The 10,365-nt window shown below is 37.3% G+C and overlaps 1 protein-coding gene across 11 annotated transcripts in view; it reads right to left on the bottom strand.

The window, feature by feature from the left end:
• Nucleotides 1-10,365, bottom strand: part of LOC122993957 (disks large homolog 1-like) — a 132,316-nt gene that overhangs the window by 7,302 nt on the left and 114,649 nt on the right. For 4 of the 11 annotated variants that reach the window (XM_044368442.1, XM_044368443.1, XM_044368444.1 and 1 more), the window contains 4 exons: nucleotides 10,048-10,224; nucleotides 9,460-9,526; nucleotides 4,277-4,310; nucleotides 1,276-1,317 (listed from right to left, as the gene is read on the bottom strand). In XM_044368442.1, coding sequence (XP_044224377.1) covers nucleotides 1,276-1,317; nucleotides 4,277-4,310; nucleotides 9,460-9,526; nucleotides 10,048-10,224 — 320 coding nt within the window. Of the gene's footprint in view, nucleotides 1-1,275; nucleotides 1,318-4,276; nucleotides 4,311-4,745; nucleotides 4,846-9,459; nucleotides 9,527-10,047; nucleotides 10,225-10,365 lie in introns of all 11 variants that reach the window. The other 7 variants (XM_044368438.1, XM_044368440.1, XM_044368445.1 and 4 more) reach the window with 3 other exon arrangements.

Below are 10,365 nucleotides of genomic sequence, written 5' to 3'. Positions count from 1 at the left end.
AAGTCTGTAAAGGTGCTTCATATGATCTTGAGCTGTTGTCATAGCAACAAGTCCTGTAAAACCGCAGGTTTATTCACGGTGAGACTTTCTCAAAGTGGAACCAAAAATGACCCAACAAGTCATTTTCAGAGACAAATAAAACATTTTGATGTAAATGTGAAACAATTACTGAAAAATCAAAACAATGAATGAAAACATATTATTAGATATTCTAAATAAAATCTGTTCACTTTATAATAAATAAAGTTTGGGATGTTATAAACTGTTCAAAGTTTCTAATTCTGATCAGACTAACAGCATCAGAAATAATTGTCATTAATTATGACATTTTGTTGGGATCCATTAAAAACATGAAATATTGCATCATACACTGTAAAAAAGTTGCTTTTTTTTTTTACAGATTTTTACTGTATTTCAAAAATACATAAAAATGTCAATGAAATCACAAAAATATACTGGTAATTAACACGACTACTGTAAAATAACATGAAAAATGTGTAACTTGTTTTACACTGAACATGATCTTAAATTAAGTATATTGATGGAATTATAAACCTGATTATCTGTTTTACGACAGTAGTTTAAAAAAAAAAAAACTGTAGATCAATTATTTTATTGGTGGTAAATCATTGTATTATATTAAATATAGATTAACAGAATAAATAGAAGATTTAATGTAAAATAATGTAATTAAACCCAATTTATAACAGCAGAGTCATTTTAAACCTGATTGTATTATAACAGTGTCACTACATTTTATAAGAAATTTAATTGTATTTACAGGTGGAAATATTCTTATTTATTATTAAAAAGCCAAAAAATACAAAAGATTTTATGTAAAATTAGAGCTATAAACTGTGTTTTAATTACAGAAAGTTAGTGTATTTTTATGAGATGGTTATTTTATAGTATTTTATTGGCGCCTGAGCTGCTGCTGTCAGCTTTATGACATATTTGTTGTTATGACGTGTTAAAGAAGAGTTCTTCACAGCAAAATTAAAAAGTAATGAGTGTTGGTTTTGAATCTCTATATTCACAGAGATCAAGTTAACTGGATGATTTAATCTCAATAACATCATGTTAATCTGGATTAGATGAACCATGTCTGAAGAACAGAGTCCCGTCTGCTGCTGCGAGGAGGAAACAGGAGTGTTTGCACCGCCGTGAACCACATTCACACCCGAGCCGAGTGTCAGACTGACTGTTAGTGCGAAAGCTCTCAAGTGTTTCCTGTAAAAAGCAGGCAGCGTCGACGGCAGCGACACACACACTTACGGTAGCTACTTTCACTATCGCTGGCGTTAGAGGTCACGTGTTCTGGAATCACAACAAAACACAGGACAACTCCGGGTGAGCCGGGCAGCATTGCTTTCCCATCATGCTTTGCCCCAGAAGACTCCAGGTGTTCAAGTCCAACAGCAGAATAATCACAAATATTCAGTCTGATGATACACGTGGTAAAACATGATAAACATGTTTTCAGATGCCTTTACATATTCATCATTATGTCTTATTCTAGTTATCTTGTAACCGTTGTAAATGTTACTGTATTTCCATAAACACAGGGCTGGGCGATACAGATGAAATCACATCCATGATATCAGAATATCTTGTGATACTGATCAGTTCCTCCAGGATTTTGCAGGTTTTTTTGTGATTATTGCGTCCAAAAATGCTTTATTTTGCAGTGGCTATTCTAAAAAATTGTGCTCTTTTTGTGGTAAAATTGCTTGAATTGAAAAAAATTGCAAGCAAAGGAAAATAATGATGTCATACGTAATGACTTCCTTGGATAAAAAGCTACTAATGTTTTCATGTATTTTCTGAACATGAGAACCATGAGGACTCAAAGTTCTATAAAAAGAAAATACTGTACTTGAGTTCCATTTACAAGCTTTTATTAAATAAACTTTCAGCTCAACATTGGCAGCAAATATAACTGTTGTGCAAAACATTTGGGAATTGTTTTGCTCGTCTACAGTATAATTTTTGTCAATCTTCCACCTGAATGCGCCTGAATCTTTGCTGAACGCTGCGATGACGTCAGTTACCACCACACCGAACGCCAACGATTGGTCCGAATCACAAGCAGCTGTTGATTTTGGATATTTCATGCAAAAAGTTGCAGCAAAATTGCAGCTTATGCAAATTACTGCAGAGATATCTCGAATTAATTCAAAATCGCAGTTTCCTGGAGAGACTGACTGATATCACAACATGCTTCATGTCTGCAAAGTCACATCTAACATTTAAGTTTAATCAAATGTTCCACATTTATCCAAGTAAGTAAAACTAGAGCTGGAATAATTCTGTCAATCTAAAGAAATGAAAATTAACAAAACGTTTAATAATTAATGGTTTAAGTGACTTTTTTTAAAAATAAAAAATGGCCAAAAATTTAGTGGTTCCAGCTTCTCAAATGTGACTAACTTCTAGTTTTTTTTGTCTTCTATGATTGTAAACTGAATCTCTTTGGGTTTTAGACGAGTGGTCACATAAAACAGACCAAACAATCGATTAATTGATAAAAACAAACAGTAGATTAACTGAAAATGTTTGATTTAAACAACAGAATCATGTGAAATGCTCAACATATTAATATCATTATGACATGATTCCACTAAAAATAGATAACACTGAATTATCGCCCAGCCCTTCACGCAGATATGTGTTATGACTTCAACAATGTTTCTTACAATGCAAACCACAAATAAAAAAACTTTTAGAAATGCCCGCAAACTGATTTTTTTTGTTCCCAATTCTTCATTTTCTGTAAAGCAAAAACAGAATCATTACGCAGAAATCTTACTTTCTAAAACTCTGGTAAAATATCTGTGAATGTGATCTACAAACAAAATTCACTTCAATATAAAGCTTAAAATATAGTTTTATGTTTGTGAACATGAATGCGTTATATACTTTAATTCTGCAAAACCAAAACATTTAGCTTGAACAAAGAGACGTTTGGTGGGAAAAATTAATAAATTTCCATCGGTTGAAGGTCCAAACCTGCTTGATGGTTGCCTAGCAACAAGATGTTGACAGTGACATCACTGCAGTCTGACCAACTGCTTCCTTTAACTTTCTTTTTTTCTTAGTTTAATTATATTTGAAAATGTCTAAATCAATTTCCAGGGAGGCAAAACTAACAGAACAGTTTGATCTCAGTATCAACACGTAATGTAGAATATTTATTCCAAAAAAATGGAAAAATCTCACTGAGTCAAATGTTCTAAAAATCCAACAATTTTCAAAAGTATACGTATGTATAAAGTGTATGTTGAGAATCTTCACCAGCAAATCTTCATATAAACATTTTGTTATAAACGTGATAACTGGTCTAGTAAACATTTTAAACAGATTTGGAAGGTATTCAGTGATGGATAAAATCAATTTAAAATCAATAAACCTCATTGTTACTAATTTCCGAACAAAAATCTATCAAAAAAAAGCAAAGAATCAGTGAGAACGTCAAAGGGAACTGACGTCTGTTATTAAACGTGTAAAACCTCCATAAACTCAGAAGATCCTGTGAGAACTAAAGAAGAAACCTGTGAGCTGTGAGAGTGAAAACAGATGAACGTGTGATGTTTCTATGACAGTGAAGAGAGATGGAGCTCCGGCCCGGAGGATCCTCGATGCTCGGTGACGAGGAAGGAGGAAGGAGGAAGGAGAGAGGAAGAGGAGGGGAAGACCTTCGGCTTTGTGTCCACCAGGAACCAACTTCAGCTTCTCTTCAAACTTCAGCCAAACATTTGATAATATAAAACAAACTCTTTTCATTCTCTTAAAACCTTTTATTGAATTTATCTTTTTATTTTAAATCACTTAACTAATTAATTCATTAATTAATTTAATTAATTCTGGTCACATGATTTCAGTTTTATAATTTGTTGTGGTTTGTATTTGTTGCCTTGTAACATGAGTTTTGTGCTCTATAAATAAAACCTTATTTTATTATTATTATAAAAGGAAACTTACAGTTTATTATGGAGAGGCTGACTTTCTATTTGAGACACTGTGTTGATAAATTTAAAGATTCTGGAAATTTTCTATATTTTTCTTCATGTTGGTTCCAAACCAACGATGAACTGATCTACTAACCAGTATCTTATTTTACGTCAATGAGTCATGTGACGTGTTCCTGTTGCAGTTCATCTTTGGCAGTGATGCTGAAAAAGGTTCCTGGTGGAGACGAAGGAGGCTGATGGGAGTTTTTTGGGAGCGGGGTGGGGGTTGGGGGGGGTTGGATGGGGGTTGGATGGGGGACACTTACTGTGGCCTTTGGATAGCATGTCGTCGCTGTTGTCCTGAAGTCAGCAGAGCCGTGTGTGAACAACGAGGAGAAAACAACCACAAGAAACACAACGTTACTGAGTTCCAGCGACAGTAAGAGAGTGCAGAGGGAACGCAGCGGGGTCAGCAGGGCCGCAAGGCCGCCATTTTATCTCCAGTGAGGAAGAGGAGGATTTTAGGGAAAGTCGGATCAAATGTTCTGCCGTCGCAACTCAAATGTTTCCTGTTAACTGCGATGGCGAGTGTTTGAACAATATGAACAAAAGGAAGCTTTTTTTTGGGGGGGATGGGGTATCAGTTTATCTGGGCCCTGTTGCCGTGACAACCATTGCGTTTGCAGCGTGCCGCCACCAGCTGACCTCTCTTCCTGTCGCTGACCAATCACCTCTCAGACAGACAGACCGCCCCACCCCGCCTCCCCACTTCCTCTCTCTCGCGCCGGTACTTACGGTCGACGTCGCTGGTCTCCTGCTCGCTCGCCTCTTTGCTCTTGTAGAACGGAAACTTTCGGGAAAAGAGGTTCTTTTTACGCTTGTCATTGAGGGACTGCTGAGGAGGAAGAGGAGGAGGAGGGGGGGGGGTGATGGAATAAAAAAAATAAAATAAGAGGAGGAAGAAGGGGAGATGTGGGGAGTCTGATGTCGGTTGGCTTTTTTTGTCTGCACCACGACTCCGAGCCACAAACGTTTAATCAGGACGTTTCGATCGTACTCCGACCTTCGTCAGGTCAGAATGTTTGTAAAAATGGAAAATTCATCCATATTTATACATCATGAACAATATGCTGACAAGCTCTATGATGACAGGTGAGCCTTCCTGATGGCTTTATATATCTTTTTATACTACAATAATCCTGACACATACATCTGAAAATGTTAAAATTTGTAAATGTAACAGGTGTTTAATTTTCTTTAATGTTATTTGATCTAGTTAAATTTTATAGAAGGTATTAAGACCCCATTTTGGTACAAGACTTTAAGGTTTCTTCTCTTTTTTTTCTAGCTTACTACAATATCAACGTAGCACAAAAAGTAAGGAAATGTGTGTTTGGTAGATTATTTCTTTGTATTCTGTTGTAAAGTCTGTTTATTTCCCTTTTAAATGGCGCCACGTTTGTAAGGAACATGCATTTGTGGGATGTATGCGGGTTGCGCCCATGAAAAATTTGCCAAATCTATATACTTGATTGAATTATGAATTGCTTGTAGATGTTGGACAGTTAATCACAGCATCATAGAGCTTGTCAGCCTGTTGGTTTGCATGATGTATAAATTATTGGCGTATTTTCTATTTTTTTTTACAAACGTTCTGCTGATGAAGATCCAAGATGGATTGAAATGTTTTCCGGATGAAACTCTTGTGGTTTGGAGTCAGCATGCAGACGTCGATGCTGCTTTCTAACAGCCTTGTGATGAGCGTCTAATTATTCTCCTTCAAGCTTTTTGTCTGAGCCTGTGATCAGCTGACTAACAGCATGAACTAAAAGAAACAAAAAAAACCCAAAAACCAACAGCAACAAAGCTTAAACTAAACACTTTTTTTGAGTACATTAAGTCATGTCTGCAGCTCTGAGTATCAAAAACGTTTTAGTGTATAATTTAAAGTTAAATACAGATGCAACAGTTTGACTGATTAGTTTAATTGAAAGTATTTTAGTTTCTGTACTGACACTCTGTTAAAAAATGTTAAACTACTTAGAAAAACTTCAGTTATTCTCAAATTATCAGCCTTCTGTAGGAGCTTTTATTAGCAGTAGCAAAGCCAAACGTAATAAAAACAACAAAATAAAAGAGAAGAACTAGCTGCCTTCCAGCATGAAACTGATGTGGGAGAGTTTGTTTCTTTTCCTGTAACTGTGTCGCATCTGTATGTGCACATAAACTGGAGCTAGAAGCTGATCTGAGTGATATAGGTCCTGTCGGTGTTTCAGAGTGAACGCAGCAGAAGTCAGACAGCAGCAGGACGAGGAGGAACTGAACATGCAGACAACATGCAGAGACGAGAGAAGCCGTTCATCTGATCTTCTCTGGTGTCAGAAACTCAGAACCAACGACTCGGGCTGGCAGATACGGCTAAAATATTAAATCTTGTATTTCAAATGTTTTAATTTAGTACAACTGACTGATATCTTTTACTTTTTGATGCATCAGAGGCGTCGGGGCCTGCAGCCACTACACAGGGAGAAGAGTTTATAGCTGGACTAAGAACAATAAATGTGATAAATGTACTGAGCATTGTCCGTGTTAAATAAACAATAAATTAAATAGTTTTTTTCCAGGCAAAATGCAGGATTGCTGCTGTGTTTGTGTCACGCTGGTACCTCAGTCTGATACCTGCTAGCTAGCTAGCGTTAGCTTTCCCGGCAGGTAGAGACAAACTGGAAACTGTTCAGTCGACTCCCAGCGAGAGTCTGTTTCCTCTCATAGTTTAAACCACAGCTTTAGCCTCTTTGCACTGGTTACCAGTTTCTTTTAGAAAACGGTTTAAAATCCTTCTCATGACTTTACATACGAGGCGTCTGAGTACATCACTGAGCTTTTAACTGTCCAGAGACGCCTCTTATATCTGCAGGTTTCTGCATGTTAGCTGCTCCAGAGTCCAGATTACTGAACTGGTTCCTCCAGTTAATATTCAGTCTGCTGACACCGTCTCATCTGTTGTGTTACTGCCAGACTTCATGTTTATTTCTTTTGTTTTATTCTATTTTATGGATCATTTTATTTATTTATTTTGTCTTTTTATGTTGTCTCTCTGCACTAGAGAGCATTTTGTGATCCTAGTTTGAAAAGTTCTATACAAATGAAATTATTATTATTATTATCATTTAGTGTAACTATTCACTTCACATCTTACAGGACTCAACACGTCTACTGTAGCAGATATCGTTCTCATGCACGTCGTAACAACATTTTACACATCGTGCAAAAACAGAAAGTTAAACTATAATATCAGAACTTAAACATGATGATTAAACACATCTGAGGAGAAACTTCAGCATCAGTCAGCTGTGCAGGTTCTTACTTTAACTGTCTCGTTATCAAACGAGTCCTAACGAGCTGTGACAAACCTCCATGTTTGTTGTCTTAACGAGCACTTTGACTTTTTTATCTAGTTTTTATTCCACACTATTTATTACTATTATTATTATTATTATTATTATTATGGATTTTAAATCTATTTTATTTTATCATGTTCTCTTTTTTCATTAGTCTCAGATTGTTTACACTCGTTCTGTCTTATTATTGGCTCATCAGTTGTCTGTGAAGCACTTTGAACTACACTAACCTGCATGAAAGCTGCTGTAAAACCAACGTTTGATTGATCAACTGATCGACTGATTGATTGATTGATCTGACACGTCACACAAGCAGAGATTTGCTGCGTGTGTGGAGCGATGAGTCGGACCCTAAACTGCTGTTCTGTAGTACTCATTGGCAGGAGGCGGAGCTAGTGACATCATTAGATCACATGCTGCAGGAGAGAGGGAGGGGTGAGTGAGGAAGAAGAGGAGGCAGCAGCAGACAGTCAGACATCAATGTCAAGTGTTTCTCTCTGTATGAGGAGGAGGAGGAGGAGGAGGAGGAAGAGGAAGAGGAGGGGATTGAGTGGGGGGAGGAGGAGGAGGGGTCATGCATGTTGTTTTGTTCCCCCCTCCACCGGACTGGTGTGTTAGCGGGGTGGCGCGGGGCGTTTGAGCGACGCGTGTTAAAGCGACACACGGGTTGTTTTTTTTTAAAAAAAGGTGCTGGGGAGGCGCTGCGGTTTGGCTGCTGAGACGTTTGAGCAGTGAAGAAGAAAACGTCTCACAGATCAACAACAACATGCTGTTAAACTTGCCAGCTGGTTTAAAACATTAGTCAAACACTCATTAGTAGGTGGAGATCAGGTGGCTGCAAACACACAGTTCATTTATCAGTGGTGGAAGAAGTACTCAGACCCTTTACTGCAGTAAAAGTACCAATAATGTACAAATACTCCATTACAAGAAACATACTACTACAGTAAAAGTACATAAGTATTATGAGCTTGATGTAGTTAAAGTATTGCAGTAAAAATACATAAGTATTATGAGCTTGATGTAGTTAAAGTATTGCAGTAAAAGTACATAAGTATTATGAGCTTGATGTAGTTAAAGTATTGCAGTAAAAGTACATAAGTATTATGAGCTTGATGTAGTTAAAGTATTGCAGTAAAAGTACATAAGTATTATGAGCTTGATGTAGTTAAAGTATTGCAGTAAAAGTACATAAGTATTATGAGCTTGATGTAGTTAAAGTATTGCAGTAAAAGTAGTGGTTTGGTCCCTCTGACTGATATATTATTATATATGACATCATTAGATTATTAATAGTGAAGCATCAGTGTTAGAGCAGCATGTTACTGTTGTAGCTGCTGGAGGTGGAGCTAGTTTACACTACTTTATATACAGTTAGCTAGTTTAGTCCAGTGGTTCCCAACCTAGGGGTCGGGCCCCTCCAAAGGGTCAGCAGATAAATCTGAGGGGTGGTGAGATGATTAATGGGAGAGGAAAGAAGAAAAAACAAAGTTCTGATACACAAATCTGTTTTCAGTTTTTGGACTTTTTCTCTAATCTTTGATTTTTGCTGAAATATTGGATCATTTGAACATTTATTGAAATGAAAGCATGTGAGAAGTTTAGAGGGAAAAATCACTATTTGGTGGAGCTGTTAACAACTCATAGACATGTGAAATGTGACCCCGACTACACACTGCTTTTTGTAAGACGTCAAAAGACAAAAAGGTTGGAAACCACTGGTTTCATCTTTAACAATGTGTTGTATTTTAAAAGCTTGTTATATTATCCATTGTGTCAAATCTTCATCTGAAAAGTAACTAAAGCTGTCAAATAAATGTAGTGGAGTAGAAAGTACAATATTTCCCTCTGAAATGTAGAAAGTAGCATCACATGGAAATACTCAAGTAAAGTTTAGTTTCTTAGTTTCTTTCCACCACTGGGTTTATAAAACACTGAAGATAATCTATTAATTCTATAATCATGCAGAATAACTCAGTATCATCATTAAAGACGTTGCTGTAAAGTTAAAGGCATTAACAGTATCTTCTAGATTAAATGTTATTTTCTACTTCTAACATCACTGCTGCTACTTTCTGACGCTACAAGAACAATAAAGAGCTACTTACCCCTCTGTCTCGAGACTTTGAGTTGAACTTCACCGTCTTTAATCTCGCTCTCTCCTTCTTTTCCACCCTGCGGTCAAACGGGACAGAAGGTCAAAAAGGTCAGCGATAGAACAGACAAGTCAGTGACGTTCAGTCAGGTTCATGTTGTCATCTGGTAGAATTACAGACACTCAAACATCACTTTACATGACATCATCATGTTAGTGATCAAGAACCACATGAACATAGTTTAAGGTGCTCTGATACTGTCTGATTTGTCCGTTTGGTTTTGTTTGTTAAAGCTGAACTGACGTCATTTATCTGACGGTGATCAGCTTCATCAACACTGTAAACACAACACATGTAAAAGTCCTGCTTTAATCCACTCTGCTGATGTTCTGCTGCTACGTCATGTGATTATTTTTAGCATCTTTGTCACAAAGATTATTTCAGGATGAATAAAGTATCTCAGACGTATCTGCAGATACACGATTAAGAGTCTAACGAAGCGTTCAGTGCAGATCTTTTCGTTGATGTTTCATAAAACCGTCCAGTCATGTGACCGCGTGTGTGTGTGTGTGTGTGTGTGTGCGTGTGCGTGCGACTGACCGTCTCTTGCTGGGGATCACTCCCACCTCCTCCACCTCTCCCTGGGCCGTCAGCTGTCTGGCCTGCCACCACTCGTCGTCGGAGGCGTTCACCACGTGGAGGATGTCTCCGAACTTAAAGTTGAGTCCCTGACTGGGCAGACCCGAGTCTCTGGTCTTATCGTAGTCAAACAGAGCTCTGCAGGACGAACACGGTCGTTAAAATACATCGTCATCGGTGAAGATCACAACATTTCCAAAAATACTGGTTTTTAACTGCATCTCACAGTGAAACTTGAGTTTATATCATTATCAGTTTTTAATCAATAAAATATGTAAT

This window comes from Thunnus albacares, chromosome 12 (assembly GCF_914725855.1).
Source record: "Thunnus albacares chromosome 12, fThuAlb1.1, whole genome shotgun sequence".
In the NCBI taxonomy this organism is placed as follows: Eukaryota; Metazoa; Chordata; class Actinopteri; order Scombriformes; family Scombridae; genus Thunnus; species Thunnus albacares.
This window is presented reverse-complemented; position numbering and strand designations above follow the sequence as displayed.